At 68.7% G+C, this 19,939-nt stretch overlaps 1 protein-coding gene across 7 annotated transcripts in view; it reads left to right on the forward strand.

Annotated features, from left to right (window-relative positions):
* ARNT2 (aryl hydrocarbon receptor nuclear translocator 2) overlaps window positions 1–14,733 on the forward strand; it is a 74,563-nt gene extending 59,830 nt beyond the window's left edge. For all 7 annotated transcript variants that reach the window (XM_045824875.1, XM_045824876.1, XM_045824877.1 and 4 more), the window contains exons 12-19: window positions 169–320; window positions 3,810–3,882; window positions 4,587–4,710; window positions 7,068–7,167; window positions 8,045–8,183; window positions 8,619–8,769; window positions 10,730–10,866; window positions 12,356–14,733. In XM_045824875.1, the coding sequence (XP_045680831.1) occupies window positions 169–320; window positions 3,810–3,882; window positions 4,587–4,710; window positions 7,068–7,167; window positions 8,045–8,183; window positions 8,619–8,769; window positions 10,730–10,866; window positions 12,356–12,454 (975 nt within the window). In that variant the 3' untranslated portion in view covers window positions 12,455–14,733. The remainder of the gene's footprint in view (window positions 1–168; window positions 321–3,809; window positions 3,883–4,586; window positions 4,711–7,067; window positions 7,168–8,044; window positions 8,184–8,618; window positions 8,770–10,729; window positions 10,867–12,355) is intronic.
* Window positions 14,734–19,939: the final 5,206 nt, after the last annotated feature.

Here is a 19,939-nt window from a genome sequence, read left to right on the forward strand (position 1 = left end):
GCCCGCTCCTCCCGCAGGGCTGGCAGACGACCCGCCTGCAGTGCCGGGTCTCAGCGGGAGGGGGGGGGGCGGGCCGACAGCGGGGGCTCCCTCGCCCTCCCGCCCCTTCCTGCCCCCCCCACCCCCGAGGTGGCTCCCGCTGACGGCCCTGCCCTGGCGTCCCTGCAGGTGGTCAAGCTGAAGGGCCAGGTGCTGTCGGTCATGTACCGGTTCCGCACCAAGAACCGCGAGTGGCTGCTGATCCGCACCAGCAGCTTCACCTTCCAGAACCCGTACTCGGACGAGATCGAGTACGTCATCTGCACCAACACCAACGTCAAGTACGTGCCTTCCTCCCCCCCGACCCTGACCCCGAGTCCGCACTCGGACTCTTGGCCCCGCTGAGCTGAGCCAGGGCGCAGGAGTGAGCGGCTCTTGGGCCTGGGGGTGGGCACCCCTGGGCGGGGACACACGTGGTCTCTCTGCTGCCCAGGTGCTTACGGGTGCTGCTCCCCATAGTCGTGCCCTGGGGGTGCCGGCACCCAGGCTCAGCCCCCGCTTCCTGGCTCGGGGAGGGGGGGGGTGGTGAGGCCGCCTCGGCCGGGCTGCCGGGAAGATGAAATGTGGCCCAGCTCCTAGCTGGGGGCAGGTGACGCCTCCTGCCTGCGTTCATTCTCGAGGAAATGCAGGCCCCAGAAGCAGCGTAAACAAAGTCAAAACGATGCCCGAGTGCCCGGGGCCCCGGGACCTGTGCCCTGGGTGCTGGCGGCTGCAGGGGCCTGCGGACTGGCCTGTCCCCCGTGTCTGTCGCTGGCACCGCCGTTGTCCCCAATTCAAAACCGAGACAGGTCTCTTCCCCCCCGCCCAGCCCCTCCTGGTCTGTTGGCGGTGTCCCCGTGACCGCAGGCCGCAGGTGGTCTCCCTGCTCCTGGCTGCCATGCCCCAGCCCTGGGGTGGCAGAGCTCGCCTGGGGCCCTCGGCCTTGGAGCCCCTCTGCCCCAGAGCACAGCCTGGACAGACGGGCCCACACGAGGTCCCTCCGAGGGCAGGTGACCTGGGTTTCGGTCCTGGGTCCCTGCTGGACAAGCCCCCTCCCCTTTCTTGGCCCCGATGCGTCACCTGGCACCTGGGGGGCCAGAGCCTTGCCCTCGTGTCCTGCAGGCGGACGGCACACAGGGGCCACCTTGCCACCCGCCACGGCTGCTGGGCAGGGTCCCGGTCGTGCCTCACCCGCGGCCCCGGTCTCTCTCGGCCTCCAGAGTGCGCTGCCCCGCTCCGTCCCCACCCCGGGCGGGCCCTGGGGCCTCTCCGACGAGCCGAGAGGCTGGTCCGGGCGTGGGCCTCCTCCTGCCCGTGAGAGTGTCCATCTCGGTCCCCTCCTGTCCTCCTTCGCCGTGGCCCCTCGCAGGGCGAGGCCACTCCCTCCAGGTGCACACTCACCTGTGGAGCCAGGCGTGGCGTGGGGGCCCGGGGGCTGGGCCGCAGCGGGCAGAGGGCGCGAGGCCGACCTGCTGAGCATCTGTTCAGGCTGCGGCGTTTCCCCAGACACGTCCCTCCTGTCACCGCCCCGTCGCCAGCCATGGCTGCCCGTGCCAGAGCCACGGAAATGGACAAACCCATCCCTGTGTGTTCAGAGCCATGGACACTGTTCTAGAATTTTCCCCTTTGACGCCAGCGTTCGGACCGGCTCTGAGTGAGGACTGCCTGCTCCTGCGACCCGGTCCCTTCTCTGCTGTCCGCCCACCTGCCTCCCTGCCTCCCCCACATGTCTGTGCTTCTGCAGCCGTGTCGGGGCCTGAGGGGACGGGAGCATCCGGGGTGTCACGGGGACAGCCGGCACCCTGCTCTCAAACCGCTCCGGCCCTGCGAGACGGGAGTTGTTCCTTGTGGCCAGTAGAGGGCAGTGACGGCCGTGGCTGTGACCGTGGTCCTGCCCGACCTTCGCCGGCCGGCAGCGGGCAGCCCCGTCGCGGACAGTCCGGGGCGGAGGGTCAGGCCCCGCTGTGTCCGGTCGTGGGTTGTCGGAGAGAGGCTCCCCCAGAAGCCCCGTGGGTGACGGTGCACGTCTGGGGGGAGCCCCCGAGGAGACGGCCTCCTCATCCCCGTGGGACCTCGGTGCAGGGAGGGGGGGCAGAGCCCAGAAAGCAGCGTGGACTCCGGCTGCCCGTGCTGGACGCAAGGCTCCGGGGCGAGCCCCCCTCCCGGGGTCTGGGGGTCGGCACTCAGACCAGGGCGAGGGGTGGGCTGCTCCCGGCAGGAGGGCGTTTTCCCGTCGGCCCCCGCCGAGGGCTGTGCCGTCGCCGTGGACAGCATCTCCGCGGGGAGTGACCTGGGGCTGCCCCTTGGCTCCCGCCCACGCGGCCGGGCCCTCTCTCCGGGGCCAGCACCGTCCTCGGCCGCAGCTGCAGGCGGTGCCTGCGTGCGTTTCCCTGCAGCTCTCAGCCTGCAGCCGCGCGGGGAGCCGGCCCCCTGTCCTCAGCGACCGCTCAGCCCGCTGGGTCGGCAGCTGGCAGGATGCGGGGGGTGGGGTCCACGAGACGTGGGCAGGGTGGGGGGGTTCATCCCCGGTCCCTGCAGAGCTCGGAGCCAGAACTCCCGGACACCTAGCCCCAGCCTCTGGTCCCGCCCTCTGGTCCACCTGCAAAGACGACCTGGCAGGAACCGCCCCCCAGGCTCTGTCTGGGGTTCCCTCTGCCCTGCTCTGCCTCTCCTCAGTGCCCGGGTCGAGGCCTGGGCGTCTCGAGGGCACTGGGGCAGCACTCGGCCAGGTGGGCACGCCAGCCCCGCCCCACCCCACCCCGCCGAGCTGGCCGAGCCCCAGACGCCTCCAGGCCGCTCCTGCGTTCGCCCGGGGGTGCAACCGCCCCGCGGCTGCAGGCCCACCCCGCGGCTGCGTCCTCCTTCCGGCCGGGCCACGACCTCCGGCCTCAGCCCAGCATGCTGACCTCCCTGGGGCGGGGAGGCCGCTGGGGCAGGAAGCCGGGATGGTCAGCGCTCCCCGCCCCGCCTGTGGGGGGCTGCCCGTGGCTGCGGTGGGGGCTGGCTCCCTCCCGTGGGCTGTCGGTCGGTCAGCTTTCCTCTGAGCCGCACATTTCTCCCCCCGTGGAGTCTGCAGACGCACTGAGGTTTATTTTTACTCCGCCGCCACGAAGTGTCCGAGAAACCTCCTCAGGCCTCTTCCCAGGCCTGGGCGGCCTCGGGAGCCGCGGGCCATGGGACAGAGATGTTGGTGGGGGGTCACGGGGTTTGCAGCCGAGGCCTCGACCTGTTTTCCGCCCCCGTGGAAGGGGCTCTGTCTGCTGCGGGGGCTCAGGAGCAGGGAGCAGCCTCCCTCCCCCAGGGCTGCAGCCCGTGGCGCCCCACCTGCCCCGCCCCACCTGCCCCGCCCCACCCCTCTCCATGCCGCTGTGGGGCGCAGTGTGGGGCGCGGGGGAGCTCCCGGAAATGCGTTTATAGCTAAACGTCCCCTCAGTGTTAAACCCAACAGGTTTTCACATGCAGTAACGGAAAAAACACGATAAAAAACTTGTTAAAAAAAAACAAACACCATTTTCCTGAAGTTTGCCTGAACATTTTTTTCTTTTTTTAAAAGTATCTTTCTGCCCTGCACAAAGTGAAATCATAAATCAAAAGTTATTTCCTATGTATCAGCAGCTTATGCTTACAATTCAGAATTGGGTGTCTTTATCTGGAGCATTTTAATGAAGAAGAAATAAATAAAGAAAAACTGGACGCCACCTAGAAAGCCGTGGGGTGCCGCCTGAGGTGCCTGGGGGCAGGGCGGGTTCCGGGCCAGCCAGCCCCGGTGATGGTGGCTTCTTGCTCCGCAGGCAGCTCCAGCAGCAGCAGGCCGAGCTGGAGGTGCACCAGAGGGACGGGCTGTCGTCGTACGACCTCGCTCAGGTGAGCCGCGCACCTGTCTGCACCCCGGGGGCCTGGGCACCAACTCCAGCCCCTGGCTCCAGCCCCCCCGGCCAGCAGGCGCTACCTGTGGTTCTGTCCACCCGTGCTGTGCAGAGATTTGGGGGGCCCCGGGGGCCCTGTCACTCTTCTCTGGAGAATTCAGCCACGAAAGGGCACGAGCCAGGGGACCCGCTGTGTCTGAGCCCCAGTCGGGGCCGAGAGTGTCCGAGGACCCCAGAGAAACGTTTGGCCCTGCACTCACTCTCCTGTCGACAGGCAGAGTGGGGGCCGGCTGGTGCGGCTTGCAGCCTCGTCGTCAGTTTCTCCCGCCGCTGGCCTGCGCCCCTCTCTCCCTCCCTGCCCTTCGTGCTCCGTCCTCCTCCCGCCCCCCCAGCCCCACCCCTGCCTCCCACCCTCCTCCTCTTCCCGCTGCCTCAGGTCCCACGGAGGAACCGCCAGGCGGGGCCCTGTGGCCCCTCTCCCGACGGAAGCTCTCTGTCCCCCGTCCCCGACACGGGGAGGGCGTTCACCGTCTCCCTGCCTCTGAGCCGTCCTGCGGGCGCTGTGCTTTCTGTCCCCTCCCGTGCGCACCCCACGGCGTCTGTCCTCGGCTTCCACGTGGAGAAGCGCTCCTCGCCCCGCACCCGGGCCGGCCGGCCGCGGCCTCTCACGCGGGATGCCGTTGTGTCTCCCTGCGCAAACAGGTGCCTGTGCCCAGCCTGCCGGCCGGCGTGCACGAGGCCGGGAAGCCCGTGGAGAAGGCGGATGCGATCTTTTCTCAGGAGAGGGACCCCCGCTTCGCCGAGATGTTCGCGGGCATCGGAGCGTGTAAGTGCCGGACGGCGCCGGGGCCGCGCGTGCGGGTTTCCGGCTGCCGTGTGGCCTGAGAGAGACAGCCCCCCCACCCCCCACCCCCCTGGGGACAGGGCCCCGGGCGCGAGGGCAGGATTCAGGCGAGTCCTGTCCACCTCCGGCCCCGCCTCTTCCTGCCCCGTCACCTGGGGCCTCTGGCACCTGGTCTTCAAAATTGGGAATTTTGGAAGAAACGAACACTGTCGACCCACGGGGCACTTTAGTTTTTGTGACTGAAGGCACATCCTTGTTAAAAAAACAAACAATCCCCTTCCCCCCAAAAACCTCAATCCACAACACAAAGAAGACCCCATTTTAAAATAAAAGTATGCATTAAAAAACAAAAGTAAAAATGACCTGCCCTCCCACCACCTGGATGTAATCGTTTTTAAAACCACGTCCTTTCTATCTTTTTAATACACGCGAACGAATGCCTTTTATGTACAAAATTGAGCTCCCACCATTTGGCCACTTGCTTTTTTCACGATTGTTTATTATGAGCTTATTTTCAGATTGTTCAGTGAGCTAAATCATTTTTCATGCTTGCGTGGACCCCCACAGCTCGCTCTGGACACTCGGGGGTCACCAGGTTGCCCCCCCCAGATGGTGCCGCCACAGAGGCAGAGGCACGGTTCTCAGCGAGGGTGCCCCGTGGAACCCTCGTGTGCGGGGGGGGGGGGGCCCTCCTCTCCCACTCCGATTACCACTAGGAGTAGCAGCGTATAGAACTTGGAAATGTCCTCATCGGTTCCAAAATCCAGAAGGAAGATTCCGTGTTCACGCGGTCGAGGCATTCCTGCAAGACACAGCGCAGCCAGGGTCAGCCGAAGCCGGAGAGGGCAGCTGACTCGCCCCCCTCACCCCGAGGGAAACGCTGCCGTTGGGAGGGACCCCAGTGAGGCCCTGGGAGGACGGACAGGCTGGGGACAGTGAGAGCCGAGGGGGCCAGGGGGGCCCCGGCAGGTGGGGGAGAGCGGGTCTCAGTCCCCATGCCGGCGTGCGCCGTGGACGGCCGCCGCGTCAGGACTGCGTGCGAGGCTGGGGACCGAAGGGGAAGACGTCGAGGAAGGCGCCAGGCTGCAGCCCACGGGCGCCCGGGGGTGCTGACGCCACACGGCGTCACCCAGCCCGCCACCCGGACGGGGAGGCTCCTGCTGCTGGTCCCCCCACCATCCAGACGCGCTCTCCGCCTGCATCAGCATCAGCGCGCCCCCGACTCGCCGAGAGAAAGGTGGCTCCGCCCAGCAGGAGGGGGAGCGGGAGTGCCTGAGGCTCCCACGGCGTCCCTGGGAAACCCGTCTGCGCCAGTGCACAGACGCGGACGCCTTCCCGTGGAGGTGCCAACACGGGGGGTGATCGGCAGAGAGGAAAAGAAGGGGAAGAAAAAAACGTGCGACCCAAACATCTTCCAGCAACCGGCTGCCTCCTTCCTCGGGCGCCACGGGACGACGTCCCCAGGCAGGCCCCGTCCGAGGGCACCGGCGTGACATGTGACTCATGTTGCGAGACCAACGGGGCGTCAGCCGCGGCGCCCAGGAGCAGAGCCGACAGGTGGGGGAAGCCGCAGGGACGACACACGAGGCCGCACACACCTGGAACCAACGTGAAGACTGTCAGGAGGCAAAACTGCCGACCGGGATCAGATCGGTTCGGAAAAGATCCAGGCCCGGTTTGGACTCGGGGTCTCAGACCGAGATTTTTTCCCACGTCTCTGACGTTTGCAGAGAAAGTCGCTCCCAGCGTGCTCACACACGACCGTGAACGGGAAAAGGGAAAGCAGGAGGGAAAGTAGTCTCGCTTCCAAGAAAAGACGAGCAAATGGCCGGCAAGTTGCAAACACTCAGAAGAACAAGTGGGGTGTCGGGGAGCTGGGACGACCGAGGGGGTGACACAAGGTGACTTCAAGGACTCCCGGTTGACGACTCCCGAGGAGTGACCGCTGAGCTGTGAGAGACGCCAGCGGAGAGCTCGAAGCCCCAGGGACGGGGCCGTGGAGGCTGTGTCTGTGTGCATCCCCCGGGCCGCCCCGGGGAGCGGGGCTCCGGCCCAGGACCCGCGGGCCCCAGCTCCTGGTCCTGGTGCCCGTCCTCCCCCACGGACGCGTCCCGTCCCCTGGGGGGAGGGGTCTGGTGAAACGGGGTCTCACCAGGACACGCAGTCCTGAGGAAGGACTTCGTCCGTGCTTCCCGGCCCTCGGCGGGGCCCGCCTCCCGGTGGTGTGTGTCCCAGCCTGGGCGGGGGTCAGGTGCAGGGAAGGGAGGCCCCACGGGGAGCTGCCCGTGGTCTGCGGGGCAGGGGGTCCCGGACCGTGACCCTTGCTGTGCTTTCCCCAGCGGAGAAGAAGATGATGAGCTCCGCCTCGGCCTCGGGGACCCAGCAGATCTTCTCCCAAGGGGGCCCGTTCCCCGCCGGACACTCGGGCAAGGCCTTCAGGTGCGTGCCGGTGTGGGCGCGGGGCAGGGGCGCCGCCCGGGTCTCCGCCGGGCTCCGTGGGTGTGCGTGTGTGTGTGTGTGTGTGTGTGTGTGCGTGTGTGTGGTGACTGCCTGTCTGCGGGCCCTGGCCCGGCGGAGGGTGCCGGAGGCTTGGGGTCTGCCAGGGAGAAGGGGCCGAGCCGGCCCCCCGCCTGGACCTGGGTGGGGCCAAGCCGCTGACACCTGGCCAGGGAGCCGGGCCGCCCTGTCCCCTGGTCCCCAGAGGCCACAGCCTCGTCCGAGGACGAGAGGACGGCACAGCCCATCATGCCTGGGGTCTCCGCCCAGAGGGTCGCTCAGGTGTAGGCAGGGTGTCCGCCTTCCCCAGCCTGGTGCTCGGCCCCCCGGGCCTCTGTAGGTCCCCGAGGAAGCCCCGTTGCACCGCTGGAGGCGGGACCTGGCTCCAGGACCACCGGGGAGACGGGAGCGTAGACGGGGCCAGCAGGAGGCGGCACCGAGTGCAGGAGACGGGACTGATGGGGGGGCTCCGGGTCTGGGAGAGACAGGCCGGGACCGCGGGGCCTTGAAGGGTACTCGGAGGAGTTGGGACTCCATCGAGGGTGGGCCTCGGGGGGGGTGTCCACGAACAGGACCGTCTCCCCCAAGAGCGAGCACGCCCACAGCCCTCGGCCTGTCTCCCGAGCCCCGGAGCCCCACAGGTGCCCGAAGGAACAGCTCAGCCAGAGCCCCAGGGAGGGAGGGAGCGGGAGGCCGGCGTCCCCAGCGACAGGCGTCTCCTCCGCTCCTAGGGGGTCGTCGGCGGAGAGGGGGGGCGCGGTGGGGCGCGGGACGGAGGGGGCGTCTCAGGGCCGGTGCCTGTTCTCCCCTCCCCCCCCAGCTCGTCGGTGGTGCACGTGCCCGGTGTGAACGACATCCAGTCGTCGTCCTCGGCGGGCCAGAACCTGCCCCAGATCCCCCGGCAGCTGAGCCAGGGCCAGGTGGCCTGGACCGGCAGTCGGCCCCCCTTCCCCGGGCAGGTACGGGCTTCCCCGAGGGCGCTGCCCCCGGCCACCAAGCGAGCGGAGCTCTGCACGCTGCGTGCCCCGACCCGGGGCTGGGCCCGCAGGAGCTCCAGCCAAGGGGGCTCGTGGCATTGGAGGTGCCGAGACCCCATAACAAGAAGCCGGGGGGCCCAGGCCACTGCAGCCTGGGGGGGTGGGCGACCTGCCCCAAAGATCCAGGCCCCACGTGCTGCAGTTCTGGGGCCTGTACCTGGGGGCCAGACGCCAGGCCTCGTGCCCAGCCGGCCAGGAGGGCCGTGGGGGGTCCCGTCAGCCCAGAGCAGGCGCTCCTGCTGCTCCCAGACCCGCCGGAGGCGGCGGCCCACCCGCGGCCCGGGGCGGGGACCTGCGGACGCTCGGGGCTCGCTCCCTCCTCCTGCCCGGTCCTGACCGGAGCACGTGCGCTCCCAGTCCAGCAAGGCGCAGTCCTCCCCCTTTGGGATCGGCTCGAGCCACAGCTACCCGGCCGACCCTGCCTCCTACAGCCCGCTGTCCAGCCCCGCGACCTCCTCGCCCAGCGGGAACGCCTACTCCAGTCTGGCCAGCAGGACCCCGGGGTTCGGTAGGTGGGGGCCGGGGCTGGGGTTCTCCGGGGTGGGGAGGGCTGAGAAATGCTTTCTGAGGGTCCCGGGTTCCTGGGTGATACCACGGGACGGCTGCGAGTGGGGTCAGAGGGCACGTCCTGGGGAGCGGGGAGTGGAGCCCAGCGGTCAGAGCTTCCGTGTCAGCTGCCTGTCGGCCTCCGGACAGGTGGCCGCTGTACAGGTTCCCGGCTCCTGTGCGGGGCCCCCAGCCGCCTCCCCCCTAAGCCGCATTCGGCCCCCTCAGCCCTCAGCCCCGGGGTGCAGCATTTCCCGACCCCGTCTGTCCCCCTGCATTCATCCTGTTGCCTCGTCCAGCGTTTGAATGTCCTTGCCGTGTCATTCCGTGGAGCCACCCTCAGAAGCTCCGAGTGTGTCACAGATGCGTGCACACGGCCTCGGTGCCGGGCTCCCAGGGCTTCCCGGGCTGCAGCCCGGCTCTGGCCCTGGAGGCCGGAGGCCTTGACTGGATTTCCCGCGGTCCCCGCGCCCGAGTTCCCTGGTCTGAGCACTGCGGGCGGCGGGCCGTGAGTCGGCGCCGGGCGGGGGTGGGGGGTTTGGGGGGTGGACGGAGCGCTGCACAGGAAGTGCCCAGCGCGGTGCCCACGGGCGGCGCTCGGAAGCGCGAGGTCCCGTGTTCCTCCCTGGACCGGCGGGTGCCCTGGCGGAAGCCACCGGCCCGTGGGTGCTCTTCTTCCGCCCGCGTGTGAGAAGAGAGTTTTCCTCCCAGGAGTTTAAGGATTTTCATTGCACGGTCTTGTATTGACCGTAATTAACACTCTCAAGCAACCCCCGGAGAGGGGGCCAGCCGCCCTCTAGCCCACACCTCCCCACCCGCCCTGTCCCGCTCCCCCCCCCCCGCTGAGGAGGGCGGACGGCGGAACGGCCGTCTTGTTCCCGGTGGGCGGCACCTGACGGGCTGGGGGCAGGCCACGCGCCCGGGCAGTGTTCCCCCCACCCCGTCCCTGGGAAAAGGCGGGGCCTGACTTCGTGTTCAGCGAGCACGAAGGTGGGGGGGCACGCGTCAGAGCCGGGGGCACCCGAGGAGGGGTGCAGGGGGCCGTGGGGCCGCAGTCCGCTGTCCTGGGAGCCAGCCGAGCGGGGGCAGAGGGCGGGCGGTCAGGGGTGCCGACGCCCGGGAGAGACTGGGACCGGAGCTCTGGGTGCCTGCGGGGCCGGGCTGCGCCGGCCGGGCCGTGGCGCGGCGGCAGAGCAGAGTGAAAAGCAGGAAGGTGCTGCGTGGACGGTGGCTTCCCCCGTCTGAGGGCACGGGGAGGCCGAGGCGGACAGGCAGCTCGCGGGGAGGGCGGCGGCCGGCTGGGCAGCCGGAACACAGACGCACAGACCGGGTGACCGGACAGCCAGCACTGCTTCCCCGTGGGCCTGGTGGCCGGCGGTCCGAGGCCAGGGTGTGGGCAGGGCGGGCTTCTCCGGAGGCCTCTCTCCTCGGTGGGCAGGCGGTCCTTCTCTCCCTGTGTCCTCGCCTGGTCGTCCCCGTGAGTGTGTCTGCGTCCTGATCTCCTCTTCCTCTTTCTCTTAATCCTCGCCCTCGGATGCGTCTGTTGGCTGGAGAGGGAGAGGAAGGCAGGGAGGGAGAGGGAGAGAGGGAGACGCTCGTCAGTTGCCTCCCATACGCACCCTGACCGGGGACCAAACCCCTCAGTCAGGTGTGCGCCCTGAGTGGGAATCGAACCCGTGACCTTTTGGTGTGCGCGGGGATGCTCCAGCCGTCTTGGCCCAGAGTCCACCCCAGTGACCCCACCTTTCCTTAATGACCTCTCCTTGGAGTGGGCTCCAAACAGAGTGACGTTCTGAGGTCCTGGGGGTCACGGCCTCACATGTGACGGGGGGGCGGTGGGGCACGGCCGGGGGCCCCGGCGGGAAGGAGGGTGGAGGGAGCCCCCCGACCCACGCCGGCGTCCCGCCCCTCGGGTCTTCCAGCTGAGAGCGGGCAGAGCGGCGGGCAGTTCCCCGGGCGGCCCTCGGAAGTGTGGTCGCAGTGGCAGAGCCAGCACCACGGGCAGCAGGGCGGCGAGCAGCACGCGCACCAGCAGCCCGGGCAGAGCGAGGTGTTCCAGGTAAACGCAGCGACCGCCGCCTTCCCCAAGGTACCCGCGCCCTCCCTCCGCCTCCTCTCCCCCACCCCCGGGTCCTGGCCTCGGCGGCGACGGAGTTCTGGCCCGAGGCGTGGCCCTGTCCGGAGGGTCTGGGGGTGGCGGCCCGGGTCTTCCTGCCGGAGGGCACCTCCTGCCTCCATCAAGTGAGCTGTTCCCGGCCCCTCCCCCGGGGGTCCGGCGGGCCTGGCCCCTCCCCGCACCTGCCCTGGGCCCGCCCGCGGCTGCAGCACTGGAGGCAGCCCCCCGGGGTTTCCCCGGCTCCGTGTTCAGCCGGGAAAGTTCCCACCGGGGCCCGAGCCCCTGTGTGCCCCTGGCCACGCGCTTGGTCCTTCCCACCCAGCCTGACCAGGGCCCGGCTGCCCCCTGCCAGGCCCGGAGGCCCTGCAAAGCAGCGGTGGGGCAGGTGCCCCAGGGCTGGGGCGGGGGGTTTGCGACACCCAGGATGCTAATCCCCAAGGGCCAGCTGCCCGCCAGCCCCGCCCTCAGCCCGAACCCTTTCCCATGGGGCTGAGCAGCGTCTGCCCAGGCAAAGGCCTGGAGCCCATGTGCCGCACCAAGTCTCCGGAGGGCGCAGTCCTTGTGAACAGGCAGGGGGGCGCCTCGCCCGGGCCCCCGCCTGGTCCCCCCCCTGCAGTGTTCACCCCGCCCCTCCCTCCGTGACAACCTGACCCGTCCCCCCCCCACCCGCAGCCCCGCGGGATGAATTTCCCTCCCTGGCTCCTCAGGGCCACCAGGCCACACGGGACACTCGGTCCCATGAGCACGTGAGACGCTGGCTGGGCAGCTGCTCGGCGGCCTTGTCAGAGCCCCGACGGCACTGGTGCGGGCCGAGGGGTCCGTGGCGGGGGCGGGGGGGGGGCGGCGGAGTGCGCCTCGGCTCCCAGACTCACGGGGCCGTGGAATTCTCTCTCTCCGGCGCGTCCCGTGGACTGAGGAGTCGACAGAACTCCTGCGGGAAGTGGCCGTGAGGAAGGGAAGTGCAGCCACTCCCGTGTTCTGGGCGGGCGGGCTGAGGCCCCGGGAGCTGGGAAGTCTGGGGGTGTCAGGCTTTGGTGGCGCCCCCTGAGTACGCAGTGGCGAGGGCCATGAAGGCCCCCTGCGCCCCCACCCCCCCGTGCTCTGCACTCCCCCCACATTTCCACGGCTGACTGGGTGTGCTGTCTTGCAGCCGGCCGGGCTCTCCCTGCCGCCCCAGGGCCCTTGTGCGCCCAGTGCCCCGGCTCTGCCTTGAGCGGGGGAGGTTGTGTCCTGGGGCTGCGCTTCCCCGCGGGGGTGGAGCACCCGGGGAGGAGCAGCTGCCCGGGTCTCGGGGGCGTTGGGGGGCCCCTGCAGCGCGTCCCCGAGGGGCTGGGGCTGCCCCCTACCCGGACACGCCGCAGTGGGGCCGAGCGGGGCGTGCGGGTGCCTGACTGCCCTGTGGCTCCTTGTCCCCCGCCCCCCCCCCCCACAGGACATGCTGCCCATGCCCGGAGACCCGACCCAGGGCACGGGGAACTACAACATCGAGGACTTCGCCGACCTGGGCATGTTCCCGCCGTTTTCTGAGTAGCCGCGGACAGGACGGGGCGAGGCCTCCCCTGCGCAGCGCCCCCCAGGCTGTGACGGGGACGCCCACGGGAGTGGGGTCCCCCCTCTCCGCGCTTGCTCTGCCACAGAAGCCCCCCAGCGGGAGGCCCCTCCCCCTCCCCAGAGTGCCCCCGGCACTGCATCATCGCTCAGCTCCAACCCGCCCAGCCGCCGACCGGCCCCCTGCCAGACTCCGGGGGGCTGTTGTATTTATTGTGTTGAACCTGCGTGTCTTCGGGGGGCACGCCCACCGGGCCCTCCGAGCCTCGTCGTGTGTGATCTCGTCACGGACGAGTGTCGCCGACGGAGACTCTGGTGACATGTCCCAGGGCACCCAGGCACCCCCAGCCCCGGCCGCCCAGGATGCTGGGCCCCGGTGTCTTCTTGCCCCCGTCCTCTGTGGGCGGGTGGGTGTCGCTCGGGCGCCCGCAGCAGAGGCGAGCGGGAGGCACGGCCTGTGTCCCGGGAGCTGGACGCAGAGCCCGGCGGGGGGGCGCAGGTGGACGCGGCTCCTCCGCCCCGGCTCACCGAGCCCGCGTGTGTCTCCGGCACCCTGTGTGGTGTGATGCGTGTCCCCGCCCCGACGGCCGTGCCGTGCCCGTGTCCGCTGTGCGGGGACATGGCGGGGGTCTCGAGTGAGCGCGGATGCGCAGCCCCCTCCCCGTGCGTGGCCCTCGGGCCGGTGCCGGGGTTCCTGCTCCGCGCTCGGCTGGTGAGGGTCGGCCTCGCGCAGCCCAGAGCCCGCAGGGGGTCCCAGGGCCCCCGTGCAGCTGCATGTGCCAGCGGGGGCGCCCCGGCCGCCTGTCCCATGCCGCCAGGTGGCGCCCCAGGACTGGCCTCCAGAGGGTGCAGAGTTCTGCTCAGTGACAGTGGGGACCCTTGGAGGGGCGAGCCCTGAGCCCACCCTGTCGGCTGCCCCGGGGGCCCGGTTCCCTTGGGGAGCCCCACCTGCTAGCTGGTCGGGGCGCCCGCAGTGGCAGCCGCTTCTCGAGACCCCGGTTCCTAGACCCCAGACCCGCTCCCGCTGCAGCTCCCAGAGCCGCGTGATCCCGGCTCGGCGGGGGGCCCGGCTCCGGGGGGGACAAGTGGCGGGAGGAGGGAACTCTGCTCCCCGTCACCCCCAGGCCCGAGGGGCTTCCCTGGGGGTCCAGCCGGACACCCTCGGCCCCGTGGCCCGCCACCGGCCCACAATAGGCATAATTATTTCCAAAAGAAGCCACAAAAACAGCTTTCGGATCAAAGAGTGATCTCTCAGTAAAACAAGAACAGACTGTGGCCTTTAGCCTGTGGGATGGGAAGCGTCAGGGGCTCTGTGTGTGTTTGTCTTTCTGATTTTTGGAGGGAGCTCGAGGGGGTTTCTGAGGTGACGCATGAGGTCGGCCCGCTGGCCGTCCCCGTGTCTGCTGGGCACTGAGGGACAGGGGTGGGGGGGCACGGACGAGGTCTCACTCCCTGGGACCTCGAGTCTCCTCCTCCTCCCCCTTCAGCTCGGCCCAGTGGGTGCAGACCGACTCAGCCCTCGGTCCCGGGAGGCGAGGGCTGGTGGGTGACGGAGAGCCAGGTGCACTTATTGGTGCCCACAGAGCGGCCGTGTGTTGCCCGGGTCAGCACCGCTGACGGCGTTGGGGCTCCCGCTCGACGATGCCCCCTGGGGAAGGAGCCCTGGGCTTGTGTGTGTCGGCACCGGAGCTGGGCCGTGGCCATGGGCACTCACCCGCCAGCCTGCTCACCGCAGGGGCCTGCCCGCTGGCGAGGCCGGGCAGGGTCCCCCACCGCGCTGGGTGGCCACAGGCCACTGTGGAAATGACCTTTTTGGACCAGCCAACACGGGTTTGCTCGTGAGGGTGCTGGGCCTGCCCCCTGCACCCAACCCTTGTCTCCTGTCCAAGGGGGCCACCTGCTGTCCCCACTTCCCCTGCTGCCCGTGGCCCGAGGCAGCGAGAAGAGGCCCCTTTCCCGTGGGCCGGGGCTCGCGGCCAGAGCTGGTTTTGTGGCCGAGCCCCGGGCTGGGGCCCGCGGGGAGCCTGCCGCCCGTGCAGGTGGCCGGAGCCGGACAAGCCTCCCTTCCCCCGTGGGCGGTGTGAGCGCGCGATCGCCGCTCCGCCCGCCTTTTTCCTTCCGGATGTGCCCTGTGCCGTGGACCAACCCTCGTCTGTACCCCCTGAGCGTTCTCGCTGACTAACGGTTGTCGCGTCGGTTGTGTGTCTGTGGAACTCGTGTAACGGCCTCTTAACGATTTCGTTGCAGTAAAAACAACTTTGCTCTGAACAGCGCCCAGCCCAGGCCCACTTTGTCCCCGGGGGTCTGTGGGCCGCACCCTCGGGGTTTGGGGTGGATCTCGGAGAGGAGAAGAACGGGGGGGGGGGTCGGGGGGTTCGGGCCGGCAGGTGGGGCGGGGGGGCCGCACAGTCAGACGTGCACAGGTGGGGAGCCAGACCTGGGGGCCGGCGACGGCAGAGACCCCGGGCGGGCGGGCACGCACACTCGGGGAGGGGGTTGGGGCTGGTGCGGGGCGGGGAGCGCAGGGGGGAAAGCAAAGCAGCGAGGGGCTGACGTTGCGTGCGCAACGCAGCGTGAACGCGCACGTCCCTGCGAAGGAACCCGCCGTCTGCGCGTGGTCCGGAAGCCCGTCCGGGGAAAACCCCTGGGGAGGCAGACCCCGGCACCAGGTCCGGGAGCGTTTCTCAAGCGAGGCGCTTGGAGGAGCACGCGTTGTGCAACAGAGTCCCGGTGTGCCGACTCACTGGGAAGCACGTCCGCTTGAAGACAAAGCGGGGAAGGGCGACCGACCTGCAGAGGGGAAGGAGGTGTTTGCGAGTTGGGCACCCCCAGGGCGGCGCTCAGGGGGTGTGCGGGGTGTGCGGGGCAGCCGGGAAACCCGGCAGAGTGTGGCTCCCCGGGCAGGTGACCGAGGGGTTGCGCAGTGCACTCCTGGGGGCTCGGCCCGCACGGCTGTGTCCGAAGAGGCCGACCTCACGGTGACGAGACAGGACGTGCCTGTGTCACTCGGGTGCACCGGATCCGGTGACGCAGCGGTGACTGAGGGTGTGGGGCCACGGGGGCTTCCTTTGCCGGCGGACCCGGGCCAGCCGCCCTGGAGAGGGCTGGGCGACACCCCAGATCGGCAAAGGTGGACGAGCCCGCCACGCGGAGGCCCCCCGGGCTCGGAAGTCCGAGAGAGCCTCCCTCCCGCAGGAACTCGGGGAGACAGGTAAGAGGCGGGGCGTGCGCGTCCGCGGTCCTCCGCGGGGGTGCGTCCCGAGGCCCCCGGCAGGTGGCGGCAGTGTGGAGCCCTGCGACGGCCTGTCTCTTCCCGCGAGGGGGGCGGGGGGCGGGGCGCCGTCTGGGGGGTGCCCGTGCCCCTCCCAGGCCCCGCCCCCGCCCTGGATGCCCCGCCCCCCGGGCTGCCCCGCCCTGCTCTCTAGCAGCCAGAGCCCAGGCCAGCTTCCACCGGGCCCGCCGCCTCTCCGCACACAGGCGGCAGCACAGGTGACAACGGCTCCCCTTGCTGCGGCCGCTGCGCTGGGAGCCTCGGAGGAGGACGTACATTTTCCGCTCTCGTCCCTGAGATGCGTGGGCTCCCTGCTGCCTCCTTCCCGCTCTGGAAGGGGCTCCCCGCAGGAAAGCACATTTCTCCACGTTTTAGCCGTCACACTGCCTGGCGTCGGCTGCCCCCCAAATACGTGCTGAACTGAATCAGTAAGGGCAGCGTGCTGCCACTGAGGACATTTCGTCAGAGGACGGAACGGGCCCTCAGTCCCAGTGGCCGTCTCAGTCAGTTTTCCCGAGGCGCGCAGAGCCCGCTGCGCTGTGACGGAAAACGTGTCCGACACGCAGGCGGCTCCGGGGGCCGCCGCAGCCCACCGCAGACGCAGCGGCTGAAGACACCGCCCCTTTGCCCTCCCGCAGCCCCGGAGGTCAGAGGTCGAAGCCCGGCTCACGAGGCTAAAACCCAGGTGTGGGCACACTGGTCCCGTCAGGGGCCCCGGGGTGCCGGCAGGATCTGCTCCTGGCCTTTCCGGCCTCTGGAGGCCCCTGCCTCCTCGGCTCCTGTCCCCTCCCTCGGGTCACGTCAAAGTCCGGTTTTCCGTGGTCACCTCTGCTGCCACCACCGCTGCCGCTAACTCCGATCTCCCCCTCTCCCTCCTGCAGGACAGGAGATGCCAGCAGGCCCACCCAGCGAACCCAGGATCGCTTCCCGCCTCGGGGTCCCTGACCAGATCACGCCTGCACGGTGGCTCTGGCCCCGCGAGGTAACAGGGGCACAGGTTCTGGGGAATGAATAGCAGGCGGACACCCTCGGGGGCCGTCGCCGGTCTTCGGCCACCAGGCCCACGCAGGGGACTGCGGTCTGTCTGAGGCGCACGGGCCGCGCTGGTCAGCACCCGGCTCCGCGCAGTGGTCAGTCTGGTCGTGCTCATCCCCAACCACGGGAGTGGGCAGGCCCCGGGCGGTCAGGAGCCTTGTACCGACGCCTCTGGCGTGTTCTCTGCTCCAGGGATTTTTTTTTTTTTAAGATTTTATTTTATTTTTGTTTTTAGAGAGGGAAGGGAGAAAGAGAAAGAGAGAGAGAGAGAGAGAGAGAGAGAAACATCCATGTGCAGTTGCTGGGGGTCATGGCCTGCAACCCAGGCATGTGCCCTGACTGGGAATCGAACCTGCAACACTTTGGTTCATAGCCTGCACTCCATCCACTGAGCTACACCAGCCAGGGCTCAGGGTTTGTTGCTTGTTTTTAATTTTTACCGAGAGGGAGACAGAAACGTTGATTTGTTGTTCCATTCGTGTACACGCATTCATCGGCTGCCTCTTGTGTGTGCCCGGACAGGGGACGAACCTGCAACCTCAGCATACCGGGGTGACGCTCCAGCAGACTGAGCCACCTCCAGTGCTGTCGTGCATAGGAGGGCTAGACACCCACACTCTGGGGATGCAGGGAGCCCAGGCCGGGGCGGGGGTGCACTTCACACCCCTGGGAGTCTGCTTCCTGCCCTCCACGTGCCCCTCCGTCTGTCCACACCGGCGTTTAAAACATGGCCCCATCTTTGCCTGCCCTGTCTCTGGCCCCTCCTGCTGAGGCCCTCCCCGCCCCCCCTTGACGAACAACCTCTCAAAACCCTGCGTGGGCGCTACCCCTCCGGGCAGCTCCTCTGGCCCCGGCCTGGGCGAGGGGTTCCCGCTCCCCGCTCCACAGGGCGCGAGTGCCACCGTGCGTGGGAATGGCGTGGGCGCTTCTCACGGGGCGGGCCCCTCCGAGCGCTGACCGTGTCCCGCTCACCCCGTTCTCCAAGGCCTCCCACAGCCCTGCAGGCTCGGCAGGGGGCCCTCTCTAAAATGAGTTCGGGACGGTCGCCCCCCAGCGGGCGTGAGGCAGCCGTGCGCCGCGCTCCCCTAGGGGTGGGCTCGGCCGCCTGGGGTCGGTGTGAGAAGCAGCCCGGAGACCCCGCGGCTCACAGGAACCGCCCTGGGGGGCAGCGAGTCCCGAACTCCAGAAACTCCCGGGAAAGGACGAATGTGACAGCGGCGGGGGTGCCTCACTCACCCCGACATCCGTTTTCCCGCCAAACGGTTTCCCGGTTAAGGGTTTTGTCAGGACATTTGGGGGAAACACGAACATGAGTCAATGCGTCGTTCTCTAATCCCCGAAGACGCACTGCCGCCGTCTTCGGTAACGCGTGGCCATCCTGGCGAGGGCGGGCGGCCCCCCTCGCCCGCCCCCGGGGGGTCGCGGGGAGACAGACACCCAGCAGCCCCGCCTTCCCGGGGAAGTGCGCGCTGACTCACGGCCCCCAGGGGACGCACGCACCGGACAGCCGCCTTTCTGGCCTCGACGCTGACCTTCCAGCCCAGCGGTCTGTTTTATTTCTTCGTTTCCTCTGCTCCTCGCCCTCAAGGGGCCTTGACTTTGAGGAAGTTGAGAGACAGAGAGAGAGATGCCAGGCCAGAGAGCGCGTCGGTTAGAGCATCGCGTCCCCTGGACGCTGTTCCCGGCTGCGTCCGCGCGTCCCCGCCCTCTGACTCTGCCCCCGGGTGCGGTGCGCGGTGCGGGTTCCGGAATCCCCGCCCCCGCGGGCCGGGCCCCGCCCCCTCCTCGCTCCCCGGAACGGCCACACTGAGGCCGCTCTGGCCTCGGTTCTGACCCCTGGGGCCCCGCAGAAGGGTCTTCCACAGGGCGATCTTTGGTGGGGGGGCGGTGAAGTCAGTGAGCCTCGCCCCTGCATACACGAGAGAAGGGACGTCTTTGGACGTCCGGACGCCCAGGCCGTGTCCCAAACCAACGAAACCGCCATCGTACTGTGTCGGGTGGGACCCACGCCGCAGCTTGCGAGGCCCATGGGGGGACCGGGGTGTGCAGTGAGGGTCTGCCCGGGCCACCCCTTGCCCTGTCGGTCCCCTCGCCCCCTGCATGGCTGAAGCGTGGTTTTCGGAAGTGGCTCCCAGCCGAGTTCATTGGGTGGGCCTTTGGTCCTCAAGGAGACGGGTGAGGGCAGAGGGGCCGGGGAGGGGGCTGACTCAAGGCGGTTAAACTGGGTTAACGACACCGCCGTCGCATTCGCCACCTCCGGTCACGCCGCGGCGACCGAGCCAGACTCTCCATCCAGCTCTGCGGTTCTGGGCTCGGTTCAGACCTCATGGAAAGAGCCTGTCATCCAGACGAAGAAAGAAAGGGCAAATTCCAGAGAAGATTTTGTTTGTTTACGGCCCGTGGCTGGGGGGGGGGCGAAGGTGCCGGGAAGGGGGCTTTGCCGGGAGTCCTTTGTCATCGCGCCGTTTCCAAGACCACCCCGGGTTTCCCCCTTTTCTCCAGTTAACGGGGGGCGGTGAGTCATCGGATCTGACTTCCCTGTGGCGTCAGTCGGAGGTCCCCTGAAGGGGCCTGTCTCTGCCAGCCGCCCTTCTGGGGTTCTTGTTTATATTTACGCCTCATTTATTCTCTGCCCCTGTGGGTTGTGGTTTCCGGGGAAAGACGCAGATTCCGTGTTAGGAAAAAACGGAAAACCCAATTGTTGAATGCGCGGCAAACCCCACCTCTGGCTCCCCGGCCAAAGGCCGGGTGTGAAGTCACACACCGGGGACGCTCTTCCGGCGAGAAACACGCGGCGGCCCGTGCTCCTGCCTCGGCGGTTTCTCCGGCGTCTGGACCGGACATCGTCACCTGCCCTTTGAAAACATTTTAGCGACATTCATCTTCTCTGCCATCAGGTTGTAGAAGATTTTGTGCCTTTGTTCGTCTCTGTCGCAGGCGATCAGGGACCCCTCGCGTGTGAGGGCTCTGTCATTTACCGTGGTGTCCCAGGGTCCTCGGATACACGGCGCACAGCACGGAGTCTGTACGAACATGCTCATAGATGAGTCAGTTTGCTATACCACTTCCGCCAGGAAGACTCCCTGGTCCTTCCCATCTGGACACCCCCCACCCCCCCACAGCTGCCCTGGCGCTCTCTGGGTCCTCTCTCACTTGCCCGCC

Source organism: Phyllostomus hastatus, unplaced genomic scaffold, assembly GCF_019186645.2.
Source record: "Phyllostomus hastatus isolate PE091 unplaced genomic scaffold, TTU_PhHast_1.1 phas_scaffold_555, whole genome shotgun sequence".
Classification (NCBI taxonomy): domain Eukaryota; kingdom Metazoa; phylum Chordata; class Mammalia; order Chiroptera; family Phyllostomidae; genus Phyllostomus; species Phyllostomus hastatus.